Here is a 17,107-nt window from a genome sequence, read left to right on the forward strand (position 1 = left end):
TGGCTTATATTTGGGTCAGCTTATACTTGAGTATATATGGTAACTGCAGTGATGTTCTGTGATCATAGCTATGTTGTCTGACAGCACCATAAAAGGAATCCTACCTTTCCATCCAAGCAGCACCTCAACCCAAGGGCTCCCAGTGTGCTGCAGATTGGGATGCGGGGAAATTATATCCACACCACATTTCTGGTCATGGCTGTAAACAGGCATGTAGCCGGGGGGGGGGGGGGCTTGAGGGGCTTCAGCTTCCCCCGAAATTCTCAAGGTGATCAGCAAGGAGGCCTTACTGGTGCATTATTTAAACTGCTATTTTTATTCATATAATGATCTAATCACCATGCTCAATGTATCCCATATGCATGGGGGTATTGGGATAACAATGCAAAAGATTTGCTAGGGTAAATCCTCACCACCACCACCACCACCCCACCCACCCCCCACCCCCGAATCAAACTCAGCCCCCCCCCCCCCCCCCGAATCAAAATCCTGGCTATGGGCCTTGCTGTAAACATCATTTCCCAGTGTCCCACTTTTCTGGTCTGGTGTCTCCAGCTGCCAGTTGTCAATGTACCCTATAACTTAGAGAGTGCTAGATACATCATTTTTCTAATGCCTCAATCTGCAGGACCTTGGGAACCTTTCAGTTGTGATGCTACCTGGCTGAAAATATTGCCAGATGTACGAGGGATGAATGAAAAGTAATGCCTCCACCTCAACAGAGGGATGAATGAAAAGTAATGCCTCCACCTCAACAGATGTCACCTCAACATCTTTAAACTTACTCGCCCAACGATGCACTGTAATCACATCAAGACCATCACCATAAACAGCTTGCATTCTCTGATGAATCTCCTTTGGGGTGACACCTTCTGCTGTCAAGAATTTAATGACTGCACATTGCTTAAATTGCATTTACCGACCATCTGCGCAGGGTTCCATACTTCTTACTTTAACAACACAACCATTCAATGATAAGACTTCCCACCAAAATGGAACTGTAGAGGAGAGTCTACTGAACAAGCCAGTACCTGTCACATACCTGTACTGCCATCTGTTGAGGAGTTACAAAGGTGGAGGCATTACTTTTCATTCAACCCTCGTAGAGGCGGCATTGCCAGACATAGCTATGACAATAGAGCTTTTTCACTGATGATGCAGGATCTCAGCAAATATATATGTTTGTCATAATTAGGAAGGATTTGGGGGTCACATTTATTTGCAAATGACTAAAAACATTTATCCCAAATGTTGCAAGATTGTATATTCAGCTTATGATCTTGTAACTACTGAACAGGAATCCATTCATTTTTATGAAATTAAGCACCATTAGGTATGATCCAAACAATATGCAATTTTAAATCCTATTGATTTCAAATAGGAAGCTTAGGTTTCATTGATTTCAATGGGGGAGTTAAAGGTATGGTATTCAATTAGTGGAAATTAAATGTGCTTATCTCTGCCTGGATCATGCTTTGTTTTTGCCTTTGCCAAGATCTAACTGAAATAAGGCACAAGCTGTTATAAGCAGGACATTTTAAAGTCTAATGTATACAAATCTAACTTGGCCGACTGTATTATGATCGCTTTGTTTTCTTTTCCCAATTTCAGCTGTTTGGGTGCTTTTTGGCTTGGGAAACTCGAAATGTGAGCATTCCGGCTCTGAACGACAGTAAATACATTGGCATGAGTGTTTACAATGTAGGCATCATGTGCATTATTGGAGCTGCGGTTTCCTTTCTCACACGAGATCAGCCCAACGTGCAGTTCTGCATTGTGGCACTCGTCATTATATTCTGTAGCACCATCACGCTCTGCTTAGTCTTTGTACCGAAGGTAAGCACATGCGTTCGTGATGGATCTTATTATTTGCATGTCATTTCTGTACATCAATTCAGCTCACTTGTTCTGGAATCCCACAGGGAAGCAACTTTTGAATAAGTCCCACTGAAATGGGTAGTAACCTCAAAACAACATGTCTAGTTTGTGGGATTATATCCATAGGACTAAAAACAGCATTAGTCCTATCTAGGATAGATCCATTGAAATCAGTAGGCCTTAAGTCAGTTCAGCAGATCTACTCTAACTACGACTAATAGTGAGTTTAGCTGATGCCTCATAAAGTGTGTAAGCGTGGTGTAATAGTGTCAAGTGTAGGACTACCTGAAAGACATGGGATCAAATCCCCTTTTGTTTTGTTTTTAAAATTATCTTTATTGAAAATTTTCCTTAAAAAGAGAATAATATATGTGTATATAACAAAAATGGTGCTCCATTCAGTCATGCCAGCCACATTACCTTGGAGGTGTCTATGGACAATGCCAGCTCTTTGACTTAGAAATGGAGATGAGCACCACACCCCAGAGTCAGACATGACTGGACTTAATGTCAGGGGACAACCTTTACCTTTACCTTATACATAAAAAAGAAAGAAAAAAAGAAAAACTTTTGAAATATCAAAGAAAAGAAGAAGAAAAGGAGTAAGAGAACAGAAAAAGAAAAAGAAGGGGGGAAAAGAAAAGTAGGGAAAAGAAAGAAAAAATTAAAACAAATCATAAAAAGATATATATAAGATGTGTGACTGCCTAGGTATCGTCCATGTGGATTCTTCCTTTTCCTTCTTCTGTAGGCTGTAGGAACTGTCCTATTGCCCCAGCAAAGGCTGGCTGTATTCTCCCAGCAAAGCTATGGGACTATTCCTTTACTCCCCCAGCAGAGCTGTGAGTAGTGAAGCCTTTGTGCAGGTAGGATAGAGAAACCCACACATCCTGCTGTTAGGCTTCAAACAGTGAGACTGAACAAAAGTCCTCCTTTGCCTCCAAAATCCTGGGAAAGGGGGTGGGTCTAAAGACCCTAACAATGATTGCCAGGTTGCTGGCCCTATGGCTGCAATCTGGGGAAGCTACCTGATTGCAAAATGTGTGGCTTAAATAAATTCAAACAAACTAGCAAAGCAAGAAAGAGAAACTTAAATCTCCTGGCACTGCCGTGCCAGCACAAATATACAATTTCCCTTTAAAATAATGCAAATATAATATATGTGGTGCACCCCTCTAAGGATTTACACATTTCTCACTTCAAGGATAGTTCCTCTGACTTGATTAGATACGGAACTAGTTTTTTATTATGGCAATAAAGCTGTGTCTAGCCAGTACTAATTCATAATGTAAATGAGGAACCAATGCCTGCCGAAATCTCTATGCAGAATATCTCACTGCATAGAAAACTAGATTTCAGATAGAAATGTCTAGCCTGAATATGTCTAGTCTTGTTTTGGGTCTTTTTATGTAGCAGATTCTTACTTAATTGAGGAATATTCAGTTGTGTGATTTTTCACCTGCAATCTACAGTAACACAGCTCAGGGAAACCTAGAGCTCTGGGTGTCTGTCCATTCATAGAGTCCACCCAGTTGTGGGTTGAAAGCTTAATGGCTGTGTGAAAAGAATTTTCCACTATCTGAAATCAGAATCTAATAAATTGTATCACTCCTAATGCAGGGAATTCGAAAAAAAAGAAGCAGACTAGAATAAGTATTGAGAGGATCTTTTGAATATTATATTTGGGTGCATAGGAGCCACAAGTATTCTTTCAGCATTGCTCCAGTAACGTCAAAAGTCTGCTATCGTATAAGAGGAAGCCATGATTTATTTGGAGGTGTAATACTGGGGGAGGCATATCTCCACCTCTTCACCATGATATTCTGATATTAGCTAAACTGCATGTTAAGAAGTCTGTGTACTAATTGGAGAAGGGGAAAGAGAAAATAATTTTAGCTCATGTGTATGGAAAAACTGGTTAGCTATTTGTTGAGACTCTGCCTCAAAACCTGGCATTTCACACTGAACCTCATGTTCTATAACTGTATTTTTTGGCAGAGAGCACAAAACTAAATTGAAGTAACCTTCAGATTTTTCTCTCTGCTTTCAAAATTTCCAGTTAATCACTCTGAGAACAAATCCGGATGCTGCTACTCGGAACAGAGGGCTCCAGTTCACTCAAAATCAGAAGAAAGATGACTCAAAAACGTCGACGTCTGTCACCAGTGTCAACCAGGCCAGCACATCTAGGTTAGAAGGACTACAATCAGAAAACCACCAGCTGAGAATGAAAATAACAGAGGTATTACTAACAGCATGCTCTGCTTAGACCATTCTGCCCAGTGGACATTGACTGCTTCCTCGGTCTGTGCAGCCATGAGGCTCAGAATCAAAGCAAATGTGTTATTTGAAAATCCATGATTTGATTTCCTGGTTTTGAGCTTAAAATCAGCTGTGAATTAGAGCAATGGTGCTGTGAGTAGAGAGAGCTTGGAAAGCTGCTTAGTGAAGGTGATTAATTACTGTATATATTCATATATGAGGGTTGAATGAAAAGTAATGCCTCCACTTTTGTTACTTGGGTTTGGATGGGAATATTTTAATAAATCAAATGCAGAAATAATCCTTAGAATGTGCTCTTTAACTACCACTATTCACTTTTCCACATAATCACCAGACAATTGGATATATTTATGCCAACAATGAACAAGTTTTCTAAGACCGTCATGGAAGAAATTGACACTCTGTTTCCGCAACCCATCGTGCACAGATCTTCCGATAGACAAGCAAAGGAATAATGTGACCCTCACATTCTTGTGAAATGCCGATTATGCTTGAAATTTCTCTCTGAGTGATACGACAATTGTCCTAAATAAATCTGTCAACCTTTTGCTTGTGAAACTCGGTGGTTGCTGTCACAGGACGTCCAACTCTTTGTCACACAAGTCAGATGTTCCCACCTCAACATCTCTAAAATTACTCACCCAATGACACACAGTACTCACATCAACACAATCACCATAAACAGCTTGCATTCTCTGATGAATCTCCTTTAGGGTGACACCTTCTGCTGCCAAGAATTCAATGACTGCATGTTGCTTAAGTTGCATTGACCGATTGTCTGCACAGAGTTCCATATTTTGCACTTTAACAACACAACCATTCAATGCGAAGGCTTCCCATCAAAATGGAACTGTAGAGGAGAGTCTACTGAACAAGCCAGTACCTGCCACATACCAGTACTATCATCTGTTGAGGAGTTACGAAGGTGGAGGCATTACTTTTTATTCAACCCTCATATATAAGGTGGGGGAAATTGGGTCAAGTTATACACTGGTCAATGTAAATACCTCTCTTCACTAATCTTCTGCTTATGGTCTTTTGGAAGAGCTAGATGGGAAAATGGGAGCAATAACAGGTCTTTGGTACTTCCCCACCATGAGAGAGAGAGAGTAGAGGGGCTCTGTGCAACCTTTAGGTTATCCTGGGATGGACTCTTTTATTTCATCACTCAGAAAAGAGGGTGGGATCTAAGCAGTTTGCTCCCAAGACTGATGTACAACCTGTCTCCTTTCCTGCTTGTGTGTTGCACCACAGACAACTCCCAGTCTTCCCACCCACATCCACAATGTGATCCTTCCCAACCCCTTTGGAGACAAAGAGTCTCCACTTCTTAAAACAAAGAAACAAACAAAATGTTCTCCCTTCTGAGCAGCTCCTGGACCCTGATATCTCCTCCCACAGCTAGAAAACCGATGAAAAATGTATTAAAGTTGATATAAGAAGCTCTCACAAGCTCTGAGGCTCTCAGTCCAGAATCAACAAAACCAAGAAAGGAAACTGCACAGGATTTATTTGCGAGGAGTTTATGAGAAACCAATGACTTGCTTCAGAGAAGAGCTCAGTCTTCTCCCAGTGGTTCCTGCAACCTCGATTGAAGGCTCACATGCAGTTTTGAAGAAGATAACCCAAGCCCTCCTCCACCTCCCACAAATGCCCTGACCCATATCTGAATCTCTCTCAGTTCGCAAGTCACTCACTGCTTCATTTGGGCATGGCTTGTTGCAACAGGGCAACTTTGCAATGGAAAAAGTTTCTGGCCTAAAAACAATCCCTTCATTTTCCTGTTCAGAAGCATTGATTTCCAGAAATAAACAACTCTGATCTTGGGTGCACCAACACACATATTGTATAAACTGAAGTTGAATGAAAGCTCCCTGGTTTTAGTGGAAACATCCAGGTTTTTAACTTTGAAGCAAGCAATGGAAAACAATGAGTATGTGATGCTTGCAATGTCACCCTTTCCCTCTCCCTGCACACTCTCTTCTTTGCGGTTTCAGGATTTGAATTGGTCCATTCAGTTTAGAATTGTGCTATTGAGCCATGGCAGAGAGAGTTGAGGGGTTGGTGCTTCCTTCAGGTCCTCAATGTTTCTATGGACCTCACCATAATCTATAATTTGGTTCCAAAAAAACCTGCCCTTGGCTCATTTAAAAAGTTAAAGAGACTTCTATAATTGCCCCAGTCAAAAAGAATAGCTATGATAAGACACAATCATAAATGACAATTACTGAGAAGAGTGTATTTGCCGCAGCTTCATCTTGCCTGCATTTTTTTTTTTTTTGTCGTGTCAGGAGGAACTGCTCCTTTTGTGAGAGAATTGGCCGTCTGCAAGGACGTTGCCTAGGGGATGCCCGGATGATTTTTGATGTTTTATCATCCTTGTGGGAGGCTTCTCTCATGTCTCCGCATGAGGAGCTGGAGCTAATAGAGGGAGCTCATCCGCCTCTCCCCGGATTCGAACCTGCGACTTGTCAGTCTTCAGTCCTGCTGGCACAGTGCTTTAACCCACTGCGCCACCGGGGGCTCTTTTTTTGCCTGCAAATGCAGGTAAACCAATTTAAATTAGTGAATCAAAAGTATGCAGTTAATCTGAACATGAATCTTGGCTCGTCTGTCCCTAAGTAAACTAGGAATTGTTTGGCTTCAGGCACTGGTTTGTTAGAGGAGAGACGTAGGCAGGAGTCTTGACCCGGATGTAAAAGGAAACTTTTTCTTTCTTGTTAGTTTTACCAGGAATCCGAGTGTAGATTAAAAGAAAAGTCTTGCATCTCTGTTATTTTAGCTCTCCCCATGCAGGATATCATTGCACTCAATACGGGATTACTTACATGAGATCATTGCACACAGTTAACTCAGCAGGAAGGAGAAAAAAGGGGTAGAATCTTAACCTTCCCAGTTTGTTGTTTATTCGTTCAGTCGCTTCCAACTCTTTGTAACCTCATGGACCAGCCCACACCAAAGCTCCCTGTCGACTGTGGCCACCCCCAGCTCCTTCAAGGTCAAGCCAGTCACTTTATTATTTATTTATTTATCGTGTCAGGAGCAACCGGAAAATTGTATTACATTTCTAACAGAACAAAACAAACAAACAAACAGACACAAAACAAAATTTGCAAGCTTGGTAGTTGATTAAATGTCCTTTGACCAGTATCTGGCCACTTGGAGTGTCTCTGGTGTTGCCGCAAGAAGGTCCTCCATTGTGCATGTGGCAGGGCTCAGATTGCATTGCAGCAGGTGGTCTGTAGTTTGCTCTTCTCCACACTCACATGTCGTGGATTCCACTTTGTAGTCCCATTTCTTAAGGTTGGCTCTGCATCTCATGGTGCCAGAGCGCAGTCTGTTCAGCACCTTCCAAGTTGCCCAGTCTTCTGTGTGCCCAGGGGGGAGTCTCTCATTTGGTATCAGCCATTGGTTGAGGTTCTGGGTTTGAGCCTGCCACTTTTGGTGTTCCAGCGAGTGTCTCTGTAGATCTTCGAAAACTATTTCTTGATTTAAGTCCTTGACATGCTGGCTGATACCCAAACAAGGGATAAGTCACTGCCTTCACTATTGGCTGCTACTTCCCGGCAAATGTCAGGTGGTGCAATACCGGCTAAAAAGTGTAATTTCTCCAGTGGTGTAGGGTGCAGACACCCCATGATAATGCAGCATGTCTCATTAAGAGCCACATCTACTGTTTTAGCATGGTGAGATGTGTTCCACACTGGGCATGCATACTCAGCAGCAGAGTAGTATAGCGCAAGGGCAGATATCTTCACTGTGTCTGGTTGTGATCCCCAGGTTGTGCCAGTCAGCTTTCGTATGATATCGTTTCTAGCACCCACTTCTTGCTTGATATTCAGGCAGTGCTTCTTGTAGGTCAGAGCACGGTCCAGGGTGACTTCAAGGATACCATCCATCCATCTTGCCCTTTGTCGGCCCCTCTTCCTTTTTCCTTCCATTTTTCCCCAGTATCATTGTCTTCTCTAAGCTTTCCTGTCTCCTCATGATGTGGCCAAAATACCTCATCTTGGCCTCTACTATTCTTCCCTCCAATGACCAGTTGGGCTTTATTTCCTGAAGTATGGACTGGTTGGATCTTCTTGCAGTCCAACACATTCTCGGAACTTTCCTCCAACACCACAGTTCAAAAGCATCTCTCTTCTTTCACTCAGCCTTCCCTAAGGTCCAGCTCTCACATCTGTAGGTTACCACACGGAATACCATTGCTTTGACTGCGTGAATCTTGGTTGCCAGTATGATGTTTCTACTCTTCACTATTTTATCGAAATTGGTCATTGCTCTCCTCCCAAACAGTAAACGTCTTCTGATTTCCTGGCTGCAGTCTGTGTGTGCAGTAATCTAGAAATACAAAGTCTGTCACTGCCTCCCTTTTCTCCCTCTATTTCCCAGTTACCAATCAGTCTTGTTGCCGTAATCTTGGCTTTTTTATGTTTAACTGCAACCCAGCTTTTGCAATTTCTTCTTTCACCTAGATTAGAAGGCTCCTCAGTTCCTCCTCGCTTTTGGCCATCAAAGTGGTATTATCTGCATATCTAAGGTTGTTAATGTTTCTTCCAGCAATTTTAACCCGAGCCTTGCAATCGTCAAGCCCCGCAACCTTCCCAGTAGGCTCAGGCAAAAGCAAAAGGTTGCACCCTCACATACTATATTAATAACTTTTCCCATCTTGATTGCACTTTGATTTCCCTTGGCCATATGTCAAACTTTTCAATTGTGAAATGCTGGAGGGCATGATAGAAATAACTTGCTTTGTGGTAAGTGTAAAAGCATTATGAGTCACTCATATTATTTTGTGTGGAGGAACATTGTTATGCCCACATTTCCTCCTCCTCCTCCTCAAGTAATGTGTTACACAAGTGACACCATCACCACTTACTGACTCCCAGCCCCTGAGCTTAGTAGATCATTTCCTTCCTTAACCAGGCAAAGCATACCATTGTTCATGGCTCCTTTCCTCTTCATTTTGTATTGTTGTGTGAAATTCTCCCCATGCTAATACAGTGGCAAATTGAGGGTAAGCATTTCGTAAATGCATAAGCATGTAATAAACAAGCATAATTAGCCCCCTGTTTGGAAATAGGAAGCTATATTATTAGCAATTTCCAACGAAACAGGCCCGCTTATAGCTAAAGCTGCCACCACTTCCCAATTGCTTCATATTGACGTAGAAAGTAAAGGAATTTTAGATTCCACCGTTATCTCTCCCATGGAACTCTGCACCGTATTTTAAGTACCAAATTGCATCCTGGCTGCAAGAGATGATGGTATTTCAGAGAGAGAACTCAGAAAGTGATTTCATCTGGGTTTTCTTGGCATCCCTTTGCTTGGCGCCTCCGGGTTTGATGTAAAATCATTTGCTTTATCTCATGGAAGAAATATAATCCTTTTGAGTTTGTCTTGGCTCTTTCATCTCAGATTAGAATATGTGCTTTTTAATTAGACCTGCTATCTTTTAAAGTAGGTTTGATGTGTATTTTTAAATAATCATTTCTATATGTGAAAAAAATAGCTCCTGTATTTGTCTCATATGGAGGTCAAATATTTCAGCAACGTGGGCTTTACGGTTTTAGGGGAAATGAGCTGCTTTCATGCGTTGAGCTTTCCACAGGGGCAGGCAGGAAAGTGATATAACAAAAATGGTATCAATACAAATAGACAATTCACAAACAGTTTTATAGTCTAGGTTGTAGGTTTTTCGGGCTATATGGCCATGTTCTGGAGGCATTTTCTCCTGACATTTTGCCTGCATCTATCGCAAGCATCCTCAGAGGTGGTGAGGTCTATTGGAACTAGGAAAGGGAGTTTATATATCTGTGGAATGACCAGGATGGGGCAAAGAACGCTTGTCTGCTGAAGCTAGGTGTGAATGTTTCAACTAACCACCTTGATTAGCATTTGATGGCCTGGCTGTGCCTGGGGGAATCTTTTGTTGAGAGGTGATTAGATGTGCCTGATTGTTTCCCCTCTGCTGTTTTGCTGTTGTAATTTTTGAGTTTTTTAATACTGGTAGCCAGATTTTGTTCATTTTCATGGTCTTCTCCTTTCTGTTGAAATTGTCCACATGCTTGTGGATTTCAGTGGCTTCTCTGTGTAGTCTGACATGGTGGTTGTTAGAGTGGTCCAGTATTTTTGTGTTCTCAAATAATATGCTGTGTCCAGGTTGGTTCATCAGGTGCTCTGCTATGGCTGACTTCTCTGGTTGAAGTAGTCTGCAGTGCCTTTCATGTTCCTTGATTCGTGTTTGGGCATTGCTGCGTTTGGTGGTCCCTATGTAGACTTGTCCACAGCTGCATGGTTTACAGTAGACTCCTGCAGAAGTGAGAGGATCCCTCTTGTCCTTTGCTGAACGTAGTATTTGTTGGATGGCCATATAGCCCAAAAAACCTACAACAACCTAGTGATTCCGGCCATGAAAGCCTTCGACAATACAATTATATAGTCTTTCTTTACAGCCCCAACTGGGTACTAACTTATTATATCCATAACAACATAGAAGGTCTTGAGACCACGGATTCAAGAAGAAAATAACCACATATCAAAAGACTGTTATAGACTATTTGTAAGTCAACACAACCTAAAGAAGGATCCTCTGAAACAAGGACATTGTACCCGGGATTACTTGCTGTTGTGTTACGTATATATGCCAGACATTTGGACTTTTCTCCTTTTGATACTTATGTAGGTTATGTTTCAGGAGTTACAGTGTATAATAAGTTAGTATCCCATTGGGGCTGTAAAGAAAGACTGTAAAATTGTTTGTGAATTGTTTGTGAATTGTCTAACCTGGACAAAACCGCAAGGTTATTAATTCAGCCAAATCCTGGAAGTGCCTTTTTGACAGTATCCTAACTTGGGATGTTGAAAGCAACGGGAATCCTGTCCCACTTTGTAAAGCCGAGGAAGAAACCAGACACTGAAATGGTGTTTCTATGCAGCAGACCGATGTTTTTCTCGAGAGCCCACTCAGTATACCACTTAAAAAACAGGAGCTGATTATAAAGATTGTTCATGTTGAGAATTTTTAGACTATTCTGTTCTATTCTCTTTGAGAATAAGATTAATTCCACGACTCCTCTATTTTAAGTTATGAGGAGAATATGGAATGTTGCAGAACAGATTGGAGAAGTTTTTGCACCTTTAAAAATTCAAAAGAAATGTGACATGTTTTTCACAAGACATAGTGTTTGAGGGAGGTGTGCAGGAACATCACCGATATGAAAGACTCTGCCAGGACCCTAGGCAGCTTTCTCAGCGCAGGATAAAAGAGCGTGCAGAGAATCCATGGTGATGTCATTCCCTTTTGAAGACTTGACTCAAAGTGTGACGGTGCTTAAAATGGAAATATTATACCTGTTTATTCTGAGTTTAAGCAGGATCCTCAAATAAAGACAGCCTCTGTGATCAGAAGCCACTGAGTATCTCTAGCAGCTATCACTTCTAACAGATGCTTTCCCCACCCACGGAGAGGGGTCTTTCACTCCCATCTGCCAACTCATCTTGGTGACTTATTTCATCTTTTTTTCTGCTAGAATTTTGCTGTTGTTGGAAGAGAAGAAAATGTGGAGGGTGAACCCTAGGAAAAGGCTCTACATTGGTTCCTGTAGTAACTGTCAGAAACGGAAGCTGCGTGCAGTGGTCCAAAGTAACACTCACCTTGAAAATTGGAAAGAATCTATTAAATTGGTGGTTCCCAAATCTGGACCCCAGATATTGTTGACCTTAAATTAAAACAAATTAAAACTTGTGCACCAACTGTGCCCATATCTTGTGACGTCTGACTTGGCCACAGTGGTCCACACTCTTGTTACATCCCAAATAGACTACTGCAACACACTCTACGTCAGTCAATTCAATCATTGAATTCTTGACAGCAGAAGGTGTCACCTCAACATTTTTAAACTTACTTGCCCAACGACCACAGTACTCACATCAACACAATCACCATAAACTGCTTGTATTCTCTGATGAATCTCCTTTGGGGTGACACCTTCTGCTGTCAAGAATTCAATGACTGCACGTTGCTTAAGTCACATTGATCGACTATGCAGGGTTCCATACTTCACACTTTAGCAACACAACTGTTCAATGCGAAGGCTTCCCGCCAAAATGGAACTGTAGAGGAGAGTCTACTAAACAGTACCTGCCGCATTCCAGTACTGCCATCTGTTGAGGAGTTACGAAGGTGGAGGCATTACTTTTCATTCATTTCATTTGATTGTTAGGAATTTCTGGATACTTCTGAATTTGTATCATTGCTAGAGATCTCATGATTGCACACTGGAGGCCAGAGCTTCTGTATAATTCAGGGGCTGTTCATTCGATTTCACTAACACAAGATGTGTTGATTGCTGATATCATTAAAAGAGATTATAGCACACATCCCATCTCTGCTGGGGATATGTTCCAAGACCTCCTGTGTATAACTAAAGCCATAGATGATAACAAATTCTATGTTTTGTTTATACTTGGGCCAGAATAGAACTGTAGAGGAGAGTCTAATGAACAAGCCAGTACCTGCTGCATACCAGTACTGCCATCTGTTGAGGAGTTACAGAGGTGGAGGCATTACTTTTCATTCAACCCTCGTACACAAATTGATCCACACATCCATAATAGATGGGGCTATATTTTTCTTCTATATACCAATTCAATGGATTTATATGTGTGTGGTGTGTATTCCATCATGCCATGTGCAAGGGATCTTTCTTTCCAGGCCCATGTCTGTGTGTACCTTGTAATCATGACACGGTAGTCTATCATCAGGATAACTATAAATAAACTTTGCATATGCATATGTACCTTTTTGCATGGTTGGCTTTTCTCTTTAAAGAAACCACTTTAATACTCTTGTTAAATTTTCCTTTAAACAGCTGGACAAAGCTTTAGAAGAAGTCACTATGCAACTGCAGGACACACCTGAGAAGACAACGTATATTAAGCAGAATCACTACCAGGAACTCAATGATATTCTCAGTATACGCAACTTCACAGAAAACAAAGGTATGGCATTATGAGTGCTGGCAAAGCTTTTGTTTTATCAAAAGTAGTAACCTTATACCACCCCAGCTGAAGGGGTCACACAGGAGGCCTTATTTTAATATTTCTAATATATTGTTTGGACATGTGAAAAACTCACAAAGATCTCTGCAAGTGTAGAAGATCATAGTCATGGTTACACACATGAAAGCTAGAAAGCAATGAATAATAATAATAATAATAATAATAATAATAATGGGATTGTGGCGCAACTGGCTGAGTGTCAGCTGCATTAAGATCACTCTGACCAAAAGGTCATGAGTTCGAAGCCAGCCCGGGCTGGAGTGGGTGTCCAGCCATTGTGTAGCCTGTTGTCGACCTTTGCAACCCGAAAGACAGTTGCATCTGTCAAGTAGGAAAATAAGGTACCACCTTGTGTGGGAGGCTAAATTAACTAATTTATGAGGCCATAAAGAAAACTCCGAAGAATGTGGAGTGCGGAAGAACTTCATCGGTGTCGCTGATGGACGATGAAAGCAGCAGCTCCACTGGCGGCCAGAAAAAAGTTAAATAGCCTCTGTGTATTGTCTGTATTCGTTGTCTGTCATTGGCACTGGCATTGAATGTTTGCCATATATGTGTATACTGTAATCCGCCCTGAGTCCCCTGCGGGGTGAGAAGGGCGGAATATAAAAACTGTAAATAAGTAAAATAAATAATAATAATAATTATTATTATTATTATTTATTTATATTCCGTCCTTCTCACCCCGAAGGGGACTCAGGGCGGATCACAGTACATATACACGGCAAACATTCAATGCCGCTTTGTATAGACAATACACAGACAGACTGAACAGAAGAAGGTGGTTTGTTTCAGCTGTTTTTGGTACCATGGAAGGTTGGGCTCGGGTCCAGGGGGTGCTGTTGCTCTATCCTCTATGGCGAAAAGTTGTCAAGACTTCCTTCTTCCTTTTGGTTGCCCAGCATTTTCCGATCTTCTTTCTTTTATGGTGTCGTAAAACACCTCCCCCACTTTTAGTGGTACCTAATTTCTCTAATCACAGCTAAAGCTGTTTTCAAATTGCTTAGGTAAACGATGAGCTAAGCTGACAGTGAGCAGCTCACGCCAACCTGGGGCTTCAAACTTGCAACCTTTTCGTTGATAGATCTTATAATTGCTGATGATTTACCAGCTGTGCTAAACCCCTCCGGCCCTTAGAACAATCTTCCTTGCTGCTTTGAATGCTACATCTCCCCCATTCCCACAATTTAGGCAACCTTCTGCTCACATCTTTGTACGCACAGCCTCCTCTTGCTATGTGCCAGGATTGTGAACTGGATAACAGGGATAGGACAATGACTAATTTGGCATGAGAAGTGAGATAGGACAAAATATGTCACCTATTTTGAAAGAGGGGAATCTATATTTGGAAGAAAGCTAGCAGCTCTTCTTAAGCAACCCTCTTTGCTAATTTGGCAAAGCTAGTAGGATAACAGGGATAGAGTCAGACAAATCTAACATGGATAACCTTCTGTTATAGTGGTTTTCAGCCCACTTACATTTTGCCTGAAGGTGAGCATATGGTTCCAACTGCCCCTTCTTAATAGTCTCTGTTCTCCCCTTCCTCAGACATTTTATTATGACCGTTCAGGAGGGAATCAGCTTGAGAAACATCATGTTAGGATTAAGCTAACAAGGATTTGCTATGCAGCAATTTTGGAAGATTGCTTAATGGTGTAACATTAGAAAATGTTGATCATTTCCACTACCTTGGCAGCCGCCTCTCCACAAAAGTCAACATTAACACTGAAACATTAACTCTGCAAGTGCACTTTTTTTCCGAATGAAGCAGAGTGTTTGAGGACCAGGATATCCGTAGAGAGACCAAGGTGCTTGTTTATAAAGCTATTGTCCTCCCAACCCTGCTATATGCCTGCGAAAGGTGGACTGTCTACAACAATTCCATCAGCGCTGCCTCCGGAAAATCCTGCAAATCTCTTGGGAAGACAAATGTCAGCGTGCTGGAGGAAGCAAAGACCACCAGCATTGAAGCGATGGTCCTCCGCCATCAACTCCGCTGGATCGGCCATGTTGTCTGGATGCCTAACCACCGTCTCCCAAAGCAGTTGCTCTACTCCGAACTCAAGAACGGAAAATGGAATGTTGGTGGGCAGGAAAAGAGATTTAAATTTTATTTTATTATTATTATTATTATTATTATTATTATTATTATTATGTTTTTGATAACAACATAAGTGATAGGATCAAGATGGGGCAGGGGAAAGGGGGAAAAAGGTCTAAAGCCTAAGGTGCGGGATTGGTAAATGGGGAACACTTGTGGTCTTCCTTTTCTCTTCCTTTGAGTGAGGGTATTTCTTGAGATTAACTTCACAATTCAGCAGCAGATCAGTTGCACAACTTCAGCGCTTTCCAGTAGCTTCTTCCAGCACAGTATTTTCAGTCAACTGCTCCCACAGCCTGCAGTCTCTCTCGAACCTTTTACATACACTTGAGCACATGCCCGACCATTGTCAGTTTTACCATTGTCTTTCCCCCAGTCTAGATGATATTACAAACTTACCACAGCATACAGTTATATTTTGTCTTAGCAGACAGGTTCTTTTAATTACATATAGCCTTCAACGAACAACATCACAGCACAAGGAGAAATATACACTGTACATGACTTCCTTATATACAATTCTACACAATTACACATAGCAATCTCTGATTGGTTCCTAACTCATTAATTTAACTCAGACCCAGGATTACGTCATTCACAATCACCTGGACTAGGCCAGAACACATTCCCCAAATGATTCCCTATATACAGTTAATGCATGACTTAGCATTTCCAATAGAAGCCTATTAGCAGTGCATGACTCAGCTATATTACATTACAATACATTATAAAACCTGACAGTATTCCCATGTCTTTTTCTTTGTTTTCTGCCCCTGTGTCTTTACTCTCTCCTATCGGATTCTTTCCTTTATAAAGTTCATAGTTGAAGTCCAGTCAGTCTCCTCTTTTATTTTCCCTTGTTTGTTTCTGAGTTTTTGTGTAAGGCAGTCCATATTCATAATGTCTAACACTTTCAATATCCAATCTTCAATACTTGGTGTGTCTTTCTCTTTCCATTTTTTCGCATATATAATTCTTGCAGCTGTAGTCAAGTAACTGAATAGTTTTCCTTATTTTTATCCATGTTGAAATCCACCATTCCTAATAAGTATTTCGGTTTTAGTTCTATGGGTTGGCCAATAATCTTTTCTATTGCCAGATGAATTTTTTTTCAAAATGTATTACATGACCACCAAATCTCTCCCCTAGATACAAGGAAATCTTAACAAAACAAGTTAATGGATACACTTTAAAGGAACCTACCATGACTTATCATGGTTTCAGTATAGACAATTAAAAGAGGCATTCCATAGAGATAAGAAAATTGGTTTCGAAGAAGAAGAAAAAGCTTGGGATAAGATTCTGATATCCAAAAATAAAACAATTTCAAGAATCTACAAAATCTTGCTCGCATGGGCATGAAAAGAGATTTAAAGATGGGCTCAAAGCCAACCTTAAAAATTCTGGCATAGACACGGAGAACTGGGATGCCCTGGCCTTTGAGTGCTCCAGCTGGAGGTCAGCTGTGACCAGCAGTGCTGTAGAATTTGAAGAGGCATGAATGGAGGGCGAGAGAGAGAAATGTGCCAAGAGGAAGGTGGAACAAGCCCAACCAAGACCGTCTTCCACCTGGAAGCCAATGCCCTCACTGTGGGAGAAGATGCAGATCAAGAATAGGGCTCGACAGTCACCTACGGACCCACACTAGTGGGTCTACACTAATCCTGGAAGACTATCCTACTCAGACAACAGGGGATCGCCTAAGTAAATGCAGCAATCATCAGTTCTTGCAATTCCTCCCTTTCGGATGGTATGCAAAGCAAGTTGGTACATTCACCATCC

The 17,107-nt window shown here is 41.5% G+C and overlaps 1 protein-coding gene across 2 annotated transcripts in view; it reads left to right on the forward strand.

The window, feature by feature from the left end:
* GABBR2 (gamma-aminobutyric acid type B receptor subunit 2) overlaps positions 1–17,107 on the forward strand; it is a 418,186-nt gene that overhangs the window by 394,265 nt on the left and 6,814 nt on the right. For both annotated transcript variants that reach the window (XM_060774637.2, XM_060774638.2), the window contains exons 15-17: positions 1,612–1,836; positions 3,938–4,120; positions 13,035–13,164. In XM_060774637.2, coding sequence (XP_060630620.2) covers positions 1,612–1,836; positions 3,938–4,120; positions 13,035–13,164 — 538 coding nt within the window. The remainder of the gene's footprint in view (positions 1–1,611; positions 1,837–3,937; positions 4,121–13,034; positions 13,165–17,107) is intronic.

Source organism: Anolis sagrei, chromosome 4, assembly GCF_037176765.1.
Source record: "Anolis sagrei isolate rAnoSag1 chromosome 4, rAnoSag1.mat, whole genome shotgun sequence".
Taxonomy (NCBI): domain Eukaryota; kingdom Metazoa; phylum Chordata; class Lepidosauria; order Squamata; family Dactyloidae; genus Anolis; species Anolis sagrei.